Source organism: Ylistrum balloti, unplaced genomic scaffold (genome assembly GCF_031769215.1).
Source record: "Ylistrum balloti isolate Yb309-2 unplaced genomic scaffold, AGI_CSIRO_Ybal_v1 Utg369992, whole genome shotgun sequence".
Lineage (NCBI taxonomy): Eukaryota > Metazoa > Mollusca > Bivalvia > Pectinida > Pectinidae > Ylistrum > Ylistrum balloti.
In genome coordinates this window covers 322,132-338,223 of record NW_026782074.1, presented here as the reverse complement: position 1 = coordinate 338,223, position 16,092 = coordinate 322,132, and the positions used below count along the sequence as shown (strand labels likewise).

The 16,092-nt window shown below is 33.6% G+C and overlaps 1 protein-coding gene across 1 annotated transcript; it reads left to right on the top strand.

The window, feature by feature from the left end:
• Positions 1-6,155: 6,155 nt before the first annotated feature.
• Positions 6,156-15,006, top strand: LOC132547970 (vesicle transport protein SFT2B-like). The gene is made up of 7 exons (XM_060211785.1): positions 6,156-6,259; positions 7,099-7,185; positions 7,517-7,599; positions 8,334-8,415; positions 9,153-9,188; positions 9,525-9,613; positions 10,464-15,006. The coding sequence occupies exons 1-7, from the start codon at positions 6,194-6,196 to the stop codon at positions 10,501-10,503; spliced, it is 483 nt and encodes a 160-aa protein (XP_060067768.1). The 5' UTR covers positions 6,156-6,193; the 3' UTR covers positions 10,504-15,006.
• Positions 15,007-16,092: the final 1,086 nt, after the last annotated feature.

Genomic DNA, 16,092 nt, shown 5'->3' with positions numbered 1-16,092 from the left:
AGGAGCGCTAGAGGTACGTTGACTGGTTTGTTGATAAGTAAACCCGGGGTCGTTCCGTACGCGACTCATCTCGTTGATAAATTCTACCATGAACGTGAACGGCGGATAAGTCACTTGATTAGACGCGTTGTAGCCCGAGGCACGAGAAGTCTACTTCTCCTGTAGATTGAAGGGGAGCTTAGATATGATAGGTCGCATACCTGTAGATGAATCGAAAAAGTTCAGTGAACGACTGTACACGGGATCCTTCATCCTGGACAGTATTTCGGAAAGTAGATCAGCCAAATCATACAATCGAGCATTGTCTTTGGGTGTCAGTTGGGGGAATGCATCTATGCGGGCCTTCAAGGATGTCTCTAGAAGCACAGGACTTCCATATCGCTCATCTAAACGTTTCCAAACCATCTCAACGGCACGTGTAGGACAATTGGCATTCGCAGACCTTATACTAAGCGCATGCTGTTTAGATTTGGGTCCCAGATATTTCAACAGCAAATCTAGTTCCTCCCTAGGATTTGTTCTCAGTTCTGCCTTGAGGATGTCGAAACTGATCTTCCAGGATTGATACGTCTCGGGCTTATCGTCGAATTCTATCAGCCGCAGAGGTAGCATTTCACGCTTCATCAGATAATTGGAAAATGCATTCATTTCGTTGGCAATTGGATTTCTCCCATGAACATTAAGTGCACTGGATACATCGGGGGGTATGTGAGTGACCTGAGGAGGTACTTGAGTGATACAACTGGGTAATGGAGCAGCAGGCATGCTGGTACGTAATAAACTCGATATAAAGCTGGTAGGATTAGTTACCATAACAGAACACGGGGCAGTAGTAACCACAGTTTGAGGGATAGGTGCAGGATTTATCGTGTTACTAGAATACTGAACACCAGGTTCGAACTCAACAGTTTGATGTACATGTTCCTCACCCATAGGGGCTTTGTTCTGATCAAATGCAGTAGGAATAGGGGATGAGATGGAATGACTAGGTTGCTGTATCGCTGTCGGTGCATTCATTGTCGACATGATAGGTTTACTAATATCCGCGGGTTGTGGACGAGCAGTGTGGATCGAATGGTCAGGTTGGGTATTGACCTGTATATTACCTGTAGTGTCTGGATTCATGGAATCAAAATACCGATTCATACTGTCGCTTCTGTTGACGCTATCCGAGCCACTTTTTCGGTCATCATACAGCTCTTCCTTCATACCGGCATACTCTGCACTCGCGACTGCAGCCTCCTTTTCTACTTCCAGTAGTTCCATCTTGATGGAGAGTAGAGCAGCTTCTTGCTTCATAGCAGCTTCTTTCTGCGCGAAACGTAATCTAGCTTTAGCCCCATCCAGTTTGGCTCGTTGGCGACCTAATACCGTCGATGCTGAAGATCTTTTAGAACTTGACTTAGATGACCTTCTAGAACTTACAAGGGATGGTGTTAGCTTCTCAGATGAATGTTGGTCACGAAGTTCAGCTGTCGCGTATTCAAGCTGTTTTTTTTAATTTCGAAACTTTATTCACGTAGACCTCTTTCAGAGATGTAAGGCTTGCCTGTTCGTTGGCACTTTCAGGAGTATTGTACTTGACCAGGAAGTTCAACAATTCAACACAAAGTTTATCGTAGCGATTATATGTTTCGGTTAAACGTGACTGTAAATCAGCAATGGCATCATGGGATGTTGGGACCATACATTCAACAATACTGTCAATTTCCCTAGCAATTTTGGTCAGTTTATTCAAATTATGATCCAAGCTTTCCCTGAAAAATGACTAGCCTCTTTCTGTCAGAGTATGTTGCCGTTTGGATGTTGAATCCATTTGTTCAGGATCGTCCTGGTTAATTTCGTCCCGTTGGTCCGAAAAAGACATGATGAAACTCTATAGTTTGAAACAATTCGTTTCTCTGGGTCGAGCTGACCTTATAAATGTTCTACATTGCGTACTCTGGACCGAGATGGTATTTCACTTTGTGTCTCTTGACTGAGTAGATTTATCGTTTTGTGTCTCTAGACCGACTAGATTTTTCACTATCAAGCCTGTAATCGATGAAAATGAAAAACGCTTGAAGCATGTAGAAATGTTGGCTTCGATTTTATTCAAGAAAAAGCAATACTTCAAGTATGTCGCTAACACGCAGAAGTCAAACGAAGTACAACATGTTGATCGATGTATGTATTTAGATCAGACTACGGATGTGAGCATGTATGTAGTGAAAAATCTTTGGGGGACTAGAGACGGTAAAATTCCTAGAATTGTACTGTGTGAATCGCTCAGCGATGTAAACACGTCCTACATTTTGAAACGTTCAGCATACGACACAGAAAATGGAAATCCCCGCTTCCAAATATAGACAGGAGTTCCAAAAAGGGGGATAACCCTGCTACACTAACATGACAGTTTTTGTCAGGCAAATGTAATTATTTCCCTTTTAAATTTCCAATAAAATACCGTAGTTAAGACAGGACACGTGAGATAAGTGTCGTTCGGTCTGCCATTCTGTCGCACATCGATATACAACCTAGTGTTGATTAGATCACAATGATCCAATGTATATATATATATATAAAGCAAACAAACAAACAGGGACGAGTTTCATAGCGAGCTCACCTCATCAGAGCTTCTTTAGTGAAAAAACAGCTCAGAAATTCTACCCTGTTTGCTTGTTTATCTTTACTAGTAAATCCGACACAAGATCATTTTATAGATGTCACACAACGGGTGGGTTGTTATATTTGGTATTCTTCCGCTGTTAGTTGCAATAACGAATTGAGTTGGGTTGTCGCTAATTAACATGCAAGATGACTTTTACAGAAATAAGCGGATAAGTAAGAACCAATCCAAAATTATAACAAGAAATAAGTGTGTATGTTATTTTCAAAGCAATAAAATGACTGAACTCTGTTTATAGAACTATTACAAAACCCACAGTCAGTAGGCTACTTATTGCGCGTTTTAATTTCCACGAGTGCATGAAGTGCCATTTCTCAACTATTTGAATATCGGAAGGTTATATACCACTAGTGGTGTATTATGGTAGGTGTATATACACTACAGACTATGAATTGTGCTAGTTTTGTTTACTTTTCTAATATGTATGATGTAATGTTAATTATGACATCACTGGCCGAACGGTTTGTTTTTAAGCAGCCATTGGAAGGGAGAAAGCGGATAAATGTAGTTAACAAATCGGTTGTTGCATTGATTTTGTGGACGTTGTTTTACTGTGTTTTCCCACTCCGTGTGATGTCATCTAAGTGTCTTTTTGAAATTAAGAACGGCCTTGTGAAGGGAGAAAGCAGGGAATGGAAATTTCTAGATCTGTCCATGTGAAAAGAAAAGGGGAGATCTGGTTGCTGTGTTGAAAAAGAACTTGGTCAAACCAGAGACGTATATATCACATATATACGTCTCTGGTCAAACTTTTACAAATATGAAATATGTTATATAAAATATAGTACATCTGTAAAGATTAAAGTATTGTCGTCATCTGAAAGCTCATCAATCCCGAACAAGAGACGACAGAAAGGAGTTTACATAAAGACACGTTAGACCAGCTGGTGGGCGAAAATCATTTCATTGCGGAAGAATATATTGGTGATATTAAGGAAAAAGTCCGAGGGCTTTTCTGTTGAAAAGAGTAAGCTTTAATTGTTTAGATTTTTCCTCGATGGAAATAGCCTACAGTGTAGCACTACTTGAAAGTTCAGTGCCTACTGTGACTATGCGAGCTGTTTGTATCAAAGCTATCTCAAATTGAAGTAAAATCCTATATATCAAACAATCTCTTTGATGACGTCACAACGTTTATTAACGCCAATCACCAAAACAAAACAAAAAATGCTTGGTGTTATTACACGAGTGGTCAGCCGTCTATACATAAAAAATGCGACGTGTGCTGTTACACTGATAAAAGGGTAGTTATATGACACAAAACATCTGATATAAGAAATATTCAATGCGATATGAGAGAAAGGGCCTGTTTCCAGTAATGTTAATTCTCCATAGGAGCCTACCCCCGTATAATTTCTTATCGAGCTCAACTACTTTTTTTTTCTTTTCCGAAAAATAATTTTACACCTTTCCGACACTCAGATTTCATAATTTCAGTGAAAATGTATTTTTATAAAGTTGTCAATTTCAGCATCAAAGACATAAGTTCGTAAATAAAAGAAGGTTATCTCGAAATTGTAATTCGCAACATAGTATAAATTTCTTTTGATAAATATTTCCAAAACATCGTGTTTATTCATAAAACATAAAAAAAATATATTCTCGGATGAAAATGCACTTGCAGAGACACAATTATGAATAAAAATGCAAATTTCCATCAGAAAATCGGATAGAGCTTTACTTGTTTCATATGTGTACCAAAAATCAGCTAATTCCATGTGGTGGAACATTCTCATATATATGAATGTGGTTGTAAATTGAAAGAAAAGGGGAAATGAGTAACAACCTTGTCTGAAACCCTATTATATAGCTTATTATATACAAACTTTTATATTGAATATCAGAGCGGATATTTTCATGACAGTTTTATGAGGTGTAAAAAAAAAAAAATAAAGTACTGTTTCCCCGTCTCGATCTTGATTACTTGAGAACCATTACGTGTGGAACGTATCAGATATCTCTGGCTCCTGGTTACATCGCCGAACATTTAAGTGATGACGGCGACTATGAGGTGTGGCTTTACCAGCACTCCCCAGACCTTCTCCGATGTCAAATACATTCTCGACACAAAAGCCAAACGAAATATAACGTTTGGATACGGTTCACCGTTTCACCCGATGTTGAGGCCCCAATAAAGGACTACTACTGCCAGTGCCCAGTTGGAGAGAGAACGATGGGAATATGTGCGCACATCTCCAGTATCTTGTACTACCTTGGGTATTACAGGACGCTGGAAAACCCTCGACCATTACAACCACAGGTAAAGAAATTCCGACAAAACTTGAAATAGTTTTCCATGCGGCAACAGAGTGCATATGTCGAAAGTATGTTTGGGGCTCGATATGAAAGATCCCCGTTACCATGTGACTAACCAAACTTATAAATATAGGTATTATACAATCGCCCGTAGCTATGAACACTCCCGTAAATGCGAAAACCAACCAAAATCATAAGGAACACGTTTTGTTTGTTGTTCTGTCTATTTGTCAGCCAATGTCTTCAACCACGGGGACTTACGAAGTAGCCATCTTGGATTTTTTTTTATGAAAAAGTGTTTCTCTCACTTTTTTCATATCTGTGTACATATTCTCAACATACCGAGCAAATACTCTCGTTTTTTTGTTAATTATCTAAAGAAAGTCGAAAATCGGCAATTCAACCATAGGCTAATTCAACCCAACATTTGAAAATGTTCCACCACTTACATTTTGATGATTTTTCCTCTCATCAATAGCATATTACGTACTTTTTAATAGGATAAAAATTGGTTTACATCCAACGCCCATAAAAAGGTGTATTCTCTGAAATACACAGTTTTTGTGTCTAAAATGTTATCATCGAAAATGGCATTTTTGAGATTGTTTCTTCCATAAAACAGCCAAATGGCGCGATGGAAACATGATTTTTTTGTCACGATCATGCCATGAATGTATTCTTTACGGTGACTATCATTTGATTAGATTTTCATTAATATTTTACATAACATGCACATTTTATCAACACTTAGACAGCTTCTGAAAGGTACAACTTTGAGGAGCCATAAAAAACAAACCAAGTGACCTAAATCTTTATACTTTATAGATTTGTGACCACAACGGCATGGGCAATGCACCACCAACAGGAAATTTGAATCAGAGAAGGTGCCGTTTTGTATACCGGCCCTTTATATTCTTACCACTTGGCACTACAAAAGTTGAATATTAGAAAAAATCATGTTTTTCTCTTTTTCATATTTACTTGATTGTTCACGGTTTATCAATTTATTTTCCCAAGTTTATATAAAGTATTTTTTATCGAATACGGTTGATAAATGATTTATAGTCTTCATCGGGATAATGCATGTGACAACGATTTAAGCATCTAACTCAAGCAGGATTAAATTTAATTGTGTGATACCTCATTATTTTTCCTATTTTTATTATTTCCCTTGATATATTTATACTTCCGGGTGATGTCGCTGTAAACAGGAAGTGGGCATGTTATAGTTTCATTTAGCAAGTTCGTCAAACAATTCTTTTAGACAAAATGGACAAACTAAAGAAAGTGCTCAGTGGAAACGACGAAGATGAGGAAGAGGGTATTGTTACGCAGGTAAAAATAAACGCTTGGCACCTTTTCAATGCTAGACACTTTCATAAACCCATTTGTTCGTCAGTAACTGTTACCCGTCATATTTTGCTTGGCAGCCGGCCTTGATCATGACTATGAGCAAGCTATCATCCGATCATGAGACACAGGAACACACAACAATTATTTGAAAAAGGGCCTATATAACACACATTGGCTTGCTATTGACTTTATATAGTGTGTGATGTTACATTGTCAATTGAGTTTTAAGATATGTAGTGTGTTTTTAAAGTTACTCCTAATTGATTAAACAGACAAGTCCCTTTTCCCCGGACGTATTCCCGTGTGTTTATACGTTTTTTAACGAATAGTATCGAATATTTGTTGTTGAGTTAGTCATGTCTTACTCATTCTAATCGTGCCCAGTAATGATTTTGCCGGTGATACATTAGCAAAGAACATGACCCTTTTCTTTGAAAAAAAAATAACAGAAGTACATGTAGCATTTTGTTTATTTGTTTTTCATGTGTTAGTCAACATCGATCCCATCCACTGATTATGTAGAGGCGTTTGTCTATAACACTGTTAATATTAACGATTTTGAAAACGATTTTGACCACTTCTTAAACTTTTGTGTGGCTTTACCACATTGCCATATGGGATGTAAAGTGCTACACGCACTGGTTTGATTATCCCTTATAGTTGATATACAAAACTGTATAATATATACAGGTGCGTTGTACTTGTTGTGATATATATTCCGAAAACTTGAATGCATTCATGGAAGACTGGTTTTTGTCATCTAGGTTATTGTCCAGTGGACATTATGAAATGAATGATCAAGGATGTTTACCATTTTTCAGATAAGCAACAGCACAACTCTTAGCTGGTCTACAAGGATCAAGGGCTTCATTGTGTGCTTTGTTCTTGGAGTATGCTTATCTATCCTGGTACGGTACTATATTAGCTAAAGAAACAAGTGCATAATTACTAATGTTAAGTCTTAAGTTTATTTAGCCCAAAATGCATTTTTATTTTATTTTTTAGAATATAGTTAAAGCAATTTTTTGGGAAAATAAAAACAACATGGCTATTGAAAAGAAAATCTGTGCAATATACATCAGATTCCATAATAATCAAACACATGCTTGTTATGTTCATGTATATAGATGTTTACCATTTTGGAATCCTGTTGAGGTCAATATTTAGTAACATTTTGGTTCTTAACAAAAATGATCATGTTATCATTTTGACCATATAAACATTTTCTTAAATTTTCAGGGAAGCTGTTTACTTTTCCTGAAAGATGGTCTGGTCATATTTGCAGTATTATACACATTTGGAAATGTATTGTCTTTAGCAAGGTAATCACAGTGTGCAAGAAAAGAAAACTATGAAATTTCTAAGCCATATTTAAGAAAATAGAAAGGCTGTGTTATAATGGATCTTATGGTGAATATGTAAATGTTCATTAATATATGTAAATATAAGTATAACTAAATACTCTTCAAAAACCTATCATGGAATAATGACTTAATGTTGTCTCTTTACAGAAATTCTCTGCATTAAGTTGTTAACAATATACCTAGTGATAGAATAGTTGTCGCTTTTTGACAGAGAATTGATAAAAGGCTTAATGATGATCACTTGAGCAGACCTGACTAACATAGATACAGTCATCTAAAGTCATAAGAAAAGTCATCTTACTCTTTGATGCAGATTTATATAGAAATTGATATATGTCAATATTGTTTCTTAACTGTGAACTGCATCAGTATTATTACATATGCAAATACACTTTGAATTAAACAATATGTAAGTTGACCATATATGGAATTCTTCATAAATATGCAAGAATATACTACTTTATATACAATGTGAAGTTAATTTTGAGGTTATTAGGTCATTGGCAGGAGGAAAAGTGTTTTCTTTATAAAACAAATGAGCACTACAGATTCCTTTCCCTTCTTATTTAAGTTTGAAGATAAACTGTAAATAAAATTGACAAAAGTTGCTTATCTAGATCTTTAAAAAGTTACATTGAAGATGACATTAAAATACGTATTTGGCTTTAACATTTTTGTTTGTTTCTTTTCAGCACATGCTTCCTTATGGGACCAGTGAATCAACTAAAAAAGATGTTTGCTAAAACCAGAGTAATAGCAACATTACTTGTAATTGTAAGCACATCAAATGTCAGAGAAGTTGTGGTGGAACACTTTGATTATCATGTCATGTTTTTATCATACTTTTAAGAGGTTTTCTACTTGCCTTTCAAAAATTAGTCTGTCTCCTGAGTTTTGCAAGGTGTGCATGAAAATAGAAATGTGTGTAGACTCTTTGCAGACAAAACATTTTATGACTTAGAAAATTGCATACTGTCAAATGTCAATTGTAAATCTAATAGTGTTGTAAATGTACTGTTACTATACTAATGCTATTCATACAATTTCTTCCAGTAATGATATATATTTTAACTCTCAACTTGTTGGCACTAATTACACAAACTCCCTTAAGGATATGTTTAACACTTCTGTATAAGGTTCTTGTGTGACTGATGAACAGAGATAAATACATCATAGACATAACTGTATTTGTCTGATTTGAAAAAAAAACCCAATGAAATATTGTTCACATTTCTTAGAAGCTGTATTAAAGATTGTAACAAGACAGCATTATTAGAATAGGCTGCTCTTTGTAACATTGTACAAATTTCTGATCTAATCTCATACACTGCAATATAAATCTGTTATATTTGAATTGAGATAAGAATGAAAACGACTGATTTAGCATGTTTATACTTTAATTAACAAAAAAAAAAACAAATTTTTCAAATGGTTTGAGAGGTCACCAATGATTTGTTGGTAAAAAATAATTAATCTTGGTATCATTAGTAATTGTTTTCTTTCTTTTGCAGGTAATGTTTATTTTGACACTCGTGTGTGCATTTGCTGTAAGTAGTCTTTCTTTTTTTCTTTCTTTCTTTTTTTTTTTTTTTTGGGGGGGGGGGGGGGGAGTCTTTTTTTCTTTCATTTGATCAAGCAGATCTTGACAGTCAGCTTGTTATAAAACATTCAGTTATCAAGGTTACATATCAGAAAATAACAAAATGAGCCTCACAAAGAACACATAACAATAAACCATGAAATATACTGCTAATGATGCATCATGTACATATATGCTGAAGACACTGTGATATCTGTGAAATTATAACCTAGACCACCAAATTCATATTCAGAACTCTGAGGTTTTTAATCTCATTCCTCTTTTCTCTTCTTTTTTTTTTCAGTTGAAAAATACAGCTTTGGCCATTGTATGCTGTGTGTTACAGTTTCTGGCTTTAACTTGGTATTCATTATCCTACATCCCATTTGCAAGGTAAGTTCTTCCACCCACTGTGTGTCTATTACTAAGTGCTGACAAAAATACCATAACAAGGTGATTGCCCTTTTCCAAATTCTCATGTTTCAGACATAAAGTGTTCCTTCAAGAAAGTGTACAACTCTTTTGTGTTTCCTATGATAAACATTTTAGTATGAGACAAATACCATACAAGAAATTGTGGGGATAAAAGTTTCAGATAATTATTATTATAGGCCTGACACAAAGAAATTGCTTTGTATCTTGAGTGTGTCCAGAATATTTTATTGATACTATAAAATCAGCCAATGATTTAGATGTGAAATTCTAAACATTTACAACAATATTTACACTAACCCTTTTTATCCAATTTTTCACCTTTACTTTGGTTTATTATGTTGTGGAAATGTCTCTTATCGCACAGTATTTGCTAGTATGTTAAAGACTTCATTTTTCCCGCCTAGTCTGGACCATCAAGCAACAACAATCTATCAACATAATTGTGATGTTAAAATTTTTTTTTTTGTGTGTGTGTGTTTCGGTATAGCTGTGTTTAGTTGTAAATGTTATAAAATAAAACATTTGATTTTGTGAAGTTATTTTCCCTTATTAAATATACACTTTAAAGGGACTGCAGCTTGGAATTGTTAGGCCGTATTGTCACATTACAGCTCAACTTTCCAACGACTTTTCAAAGGGGAATAACTGATAGTTGATTTCCATTTTCATGATACCAAATATCCTTGGTGGGAGTATAATTATGGGTTATTTTACAATAAGGTATTGCTACAATTCAATGAGTAACCATGGCTTTCTGTAGAATAATGTTTTCATCTAAAACTATTTTTGCAATTTTCATTTTATCCAGAGATGCAGTTAAGAAGTGTTTTGGTGCATGCTTGGAATAGAGTGCCACAGTTTAAATAACAATCACAGATAGGTACAGAGTGCTACAGTTCACCATTATCAAGTCAACAACCATCAGCATGTTTGACATGGTAAAAGTATATATTTATTCAGTTTGTAAATGTGTATGTATGGGTATAAAAGAAATCTGATATCTATTGAGACTGTTCTGTTTTGTGATTGGTTATTTTGTTAACATGAACAACATTAGTGAATCCATGATACTAGCTATTAAATCACAAATTTTCAAAACACTTACATGTAGTCCGATTCCTGTAGAGATTCTGGTGTACAGATTTTGGCCATCCAACACTAACACATTTTAAGTGATGTACAGATTAAGACTATTCTGAGGACAAATACACTATTCATGTATAAATTCTTGACCATGAAATCTAAATACAATTTTTTTTGTAAATATGATTTCTTGATTGTATGTTAATGTTTAACTCTGAAAGAGCATTGTTAATGATTGAAATATATTATTTTTGTTAAACTCTGTATTCTGCTAAGATTTTAGCTGCAGATATGTTCCATTAATTAAATTATATGCTACAAATATGTTCAGTTGAAACGATTTGAAGATGTTACTTCTAGACTGCCTATTCAGGTTCAGATTTATTCTGTTTTATACTTTCAGAGTGTATTATAGTTGTTGTATGTTAGAAGATGTAAAGCTTATAACATTTAATACTGGTATATTTGTAAGAGTTGGTGCTGGCTTAATGCTGATTGTTGTGCCTCCATGTATTGCTAAGAATTCAGGTATCAGTATGTTTTATACCGCCGTTCCCTGCAAAGTCATCGGTTATCAATCTCAGCAAAAATTTGTATAAATGATTGTTATATCTTGTATTTGTGCATCTCGATCTTATCCTAATGTTTTGACCAATGCAGGTTTATATTTTTTCCCTAAAAGTTTCTATGTCCATGGGTTTTTTTTTGAGGAAATGTGGAGCACTTGCAAATGTATAAGTTATCAATGGGGTGATAGTTCTTGTATTGAAAAAAAATATTTGTGACACTTCATATGGATGCCATATTATGTAAATCTAAGTAATGTGCACTTTGTCAAATGATTACTTAAAAATTATTACTGGGTAATATTGGTTTTGGGACATTTTTCTATTTCAAGTAATTCTCATTTGGTTTAATTTTCATACCTTTTTATCTGAAAGATAAAGTCTTGATATTAAGAAATAATTAGACATTAATACATTGCACATTGTGGGGTTTATGTAGCATGAAACAAGCCCATTTAAAGTTTAGAGATCTGAGGAAATATTTTAAGTTGTTTAAAAAGTTATCAGGAGATGCTTAAAATTTTTCCTAAAGTTATAGAGATCGAAAGATGTAATGGACTATTGCTCTTATGGTCTGACAATGATTCTACCATATTAAGGACTAGAAAGGTAACACATATATCTAATGCTCAAAAGAACTTTTTTTTGCCTGCTTGTATGACATCCTCGATTAAAGCTTAAATCTTTAAGTTTTTTATATGAATATATCATTCTTGTACAGATTTTGGGGCCAAAACCATTTTCAATATTTGTTATATCTTTTGATCATTGGAACAAAGTATGCTGTTTAAACATATACATTTAGTTACAGTATTCCTTTATTTACAAATGTCTTAACTAAACAGCCTATTTTACATTTGCATGTATTTTTCAGTAGTTTAATTCTTGTAGAATATTTGGTTTCTACAGAGCAAAAATATTTCTATAACCCAAGTTTCCACTCAATATTTTTTTTCTACCTGTTGTAATGAACAAGAGATTTTTATCAAAACCCAGACTAAACTTCTTATTCTTAATCATTTTAAACAGTAAAAATGAACACAATTAGCAGCGGATAGATGCACAAAATTACAGTACTGTATTTGAGGAATATTACTGCAGTTTAACATTTGTCAATTTTGTCCTTTTGTTAACAAAGTGCAAAGAGAAAAGTTGGGCAAATGCTTTATTTTAGCTAGAATATATTGTTTTTATATGTTAAGTTTTTAAATCTGACTAAAATGATCATTTTAATGAAAAGATGAACAGACGTCTAGGCAAATGTTTCCCCACTGTATAGTAGTTAGCTTATCAAATTAATCATTAGTACTTACTGAATATAAGCTTACTGTAAAGATGACAGGATTTTCAAACATTACTTTAGAAATATTCTCATTTGAGATTTGTCATGGATTAATGTAATTTTCTAATTTAGCATTTGTACATTTGTTTTTCTTGATCTACCTTACAGAGATTAAGTTGTATTTTTCTATGGAATGGTTTCTTTGTAATATGTACAATTATGTGAATTGCCTTACATTAAAGATACATATTTTTTTAGCATATAAAATTGACCATTAAAATTCAACAATTATTGGTTTGCTGTAGAAGAAATTTGGTAAATGGAAGAAAATATTTGTCATGACTAGCCTTTCGCTCGACATTTTTGTTACGGTTGTGACTTATTGGAATAGAAGTTTTACGGTTTTCTTTATATTTTGAAAAATCAAAATGAAAATAGAGATATTTTTCAAAAGTGAAGTGTGATATTCAAAGTGTCGGCAAACTCTGATGTTGGTTTGAGTCAATTTCTAGACATTGTTTATTTTCTTTAAAGGTTTTGGTGCCTTAATTGAAAAAAAGCTTTTCAAAATGTTACATTTTATCAAAAGGGGTACAACTCTTGCCATCAGATTGTTTAATGTTATTTTTCTATATACTGTGTGTTGTTCAATGTCTTTAGTAATAATAATTGGTTTTTGAGTGATTATATAGCTTAAATTATAGCAGAGATAAATATTAAAATTCCAAAAAGTTCTGCTTTTAAAATATACTGTTCCTGGTACATGTATCCCTTGTAAGCCCTTAGAATAAGGGTATATCTTGGTAAAATTAAAGAGTCAAGACACGGTATTGGATTCTGGATGTGAAAAAGTGACTCGGAAACTATTGTATGAAGATACCTATGTCTTGAAGGTTTGCTGACATCAATAGTCAATAACCTTAAAAATCTGTCTTTTTGCTTCTTTAGTAAACATCGTACATGATTAGGTGATCGGTTTCATACACCATATATCTTAAAAGCATTTTTGATTCTGTACCTCCAGAATCCAAGGGTTCATACATGTAGTAGATGTGATGACAAGCACGGAATCCTCGGAATTCTAAGATAGAAGATTGAAGGCATCTGTTGGGAGATATTATCAATATCAAATCTACTTCTACCTCTCAATTGAAATTTACCTAGCATTCCTTACGTTGTTTGTTGGTAAAGAGATGGAAAGTGCCTCCCACCTTTCTTATTAGTATAAGACAAAGCTATATTTATAAGATACAAACACATACACTTTTTGTATCACATCTTGTCAGAAAGCATTAAAATGATAGTGATTATTCTGTAAAATGTTGGTTTTTGTGAAGGTATTGTATATAGTCTGACAGCTTAATTGACACCTGCAGTTTTGTAAACAGATTTTCAAGTCAAGATAGGGAATTATCTTATGTAGAAATGTGAACAATACCTGTTATTTACAGGGTTATTTATTCAGCTCATGAAATGTAGGAAATTAGATGGTCCTTTGTAGAGAAATATTATCCTTCTGACATGGGGAAGGAGAGAAGGTTTACAAATTACAGTCATTCTGAGGCAGGATCATCTGCAGTACATGTAACTGTGGTTCACTTAGTGTCATGTGGGAATCAGTCACATGCCTAGAACACTGTAGAAAGGCAGGTTCTATATATAGCATTGATGATAATTGGAAACATGGACTTATATAACTTTCAAAACTCTGTGTACATTTAAAAAATAGATGATCTGTTGGATGTTGGTAACAGTAATCTAGAACAACAAAACAAATAACTTTAACAAGTATGATTGGATTGACTGAGTAAAATAGAACAATTTAGAGGTGTTATGAGGTTGCTATTTTTTTACCTGATGTGCTTGATACAATGAAAAAATAACCGAAGCATTATACTCCTTAAGTATGAATGCATTAAATAGAATTTATTCAGAATTAATCCATTGTCTTTTTACATCCCAAAATGGAATACATTCTAATAGAGAATTGATAGAAAACATTCTAACTCTAATACAAAGATAATTAGCTTTATAAGTATCTGGAAAGATCTTGGATATATTCAGTGTCAAAACTGATATATTTATCTAGATACTGAACAGTAAATGTTAAGCTAACATGAAGATACACACATGGACTTGCAGATACCAGGTATGTCTCTAATCAAAATTTGGTTCAGATTCTGTCTCATTTCTACGCAGAATTTACAATGCAAAAGTTGGTCAAAGACTTGTGGACCAGTGCATCGATATTTCTGTACGTTTGTACACCTAGATAGGGCATCAGATGAACTAATGCTGGTATCTTTGGACTTGTTATGGAGTAACTCTACGACTACTAGCGGTTAATGAAATGTAGTTATTTATGTAAATTGCATCCATTAAATATACAACATGTCCATATTTGTATGTATGATGAAATAAACAAGGATGTCAAATTTCAGTTTTGTTATTAATTTTACATATTCATTGATCCTCATATTTTAACTAAGATGGTTTAGTTATTTGTCAGGATTAAATTTACCACCTATATATCCTTAGATAAATGTTATTCGATGCGTTTTGTCAGAAGCGTCCTTCCCTTGAACATTATTTTGAAGCTATGATTTGTCAGGGTTTAATTGCCTTCACGTCTTGGTGATCTCTTGATGAGATATACATGTAGCACAGTGCATATCACTATAAAATTAATACAATAACTTGTGTCATAATAGTACAATGGATATCGCTATGAAATCAATATAAATTCCTGTATCATACTCGTATGTAAATGTTTTAAATGTAATGGTACCTTTTACAGTGAAACTCGTTAATGAACTGCAAAAAAAGACCTATATATACCATGTATGATTTTTTATCGCGCAGACTGCATACACATCCAGACGTAACGATAAGTATTACCTTTTTAGGACCATTCCATTACTGTAACAATATATGTCAGTCTCTGAATAGTTGTTGACCCAGACTGTCAGCAAGTGTCAGCAACATTAAAAAACGTTATTCATTGATTTAAAAAGAACGAACGAACAAACAATGTATGTGCAACAACTGTATGCATTGTTTTTTTATTTACTCTTTAATATTGTTTACTTAAATTTACACTTAATGACAAAGTGAATAACTTTATCCTGTTAGTGTACCGATCGTAGCAGCCATTCCAGGCATAACTTCTGTTTCTATGACATTTCAATTCATTTATTACCTTAAACCGTTCAGTTTATCGGTACAGTGCATATTGTTATATTGTAAGTACACACACAACAACAAACATGAAAAACATAGCTTACAATACATACCTATCCGATCAAAGAATAGAGAAAAACAACATTTATCAACATATATATGTATATATTAAGTAGTATACATTCGCCGTTTGGTACTAATGCTGACATATTTTCTTAAATTCGACAAATCTTTATCATTTTCTGTTTCCAAGATTTGATAAATTTTGCCGTACTAGGTTTCAAATGATAATATTTTTTGATAAAATATTTTCTAATATCTTTATA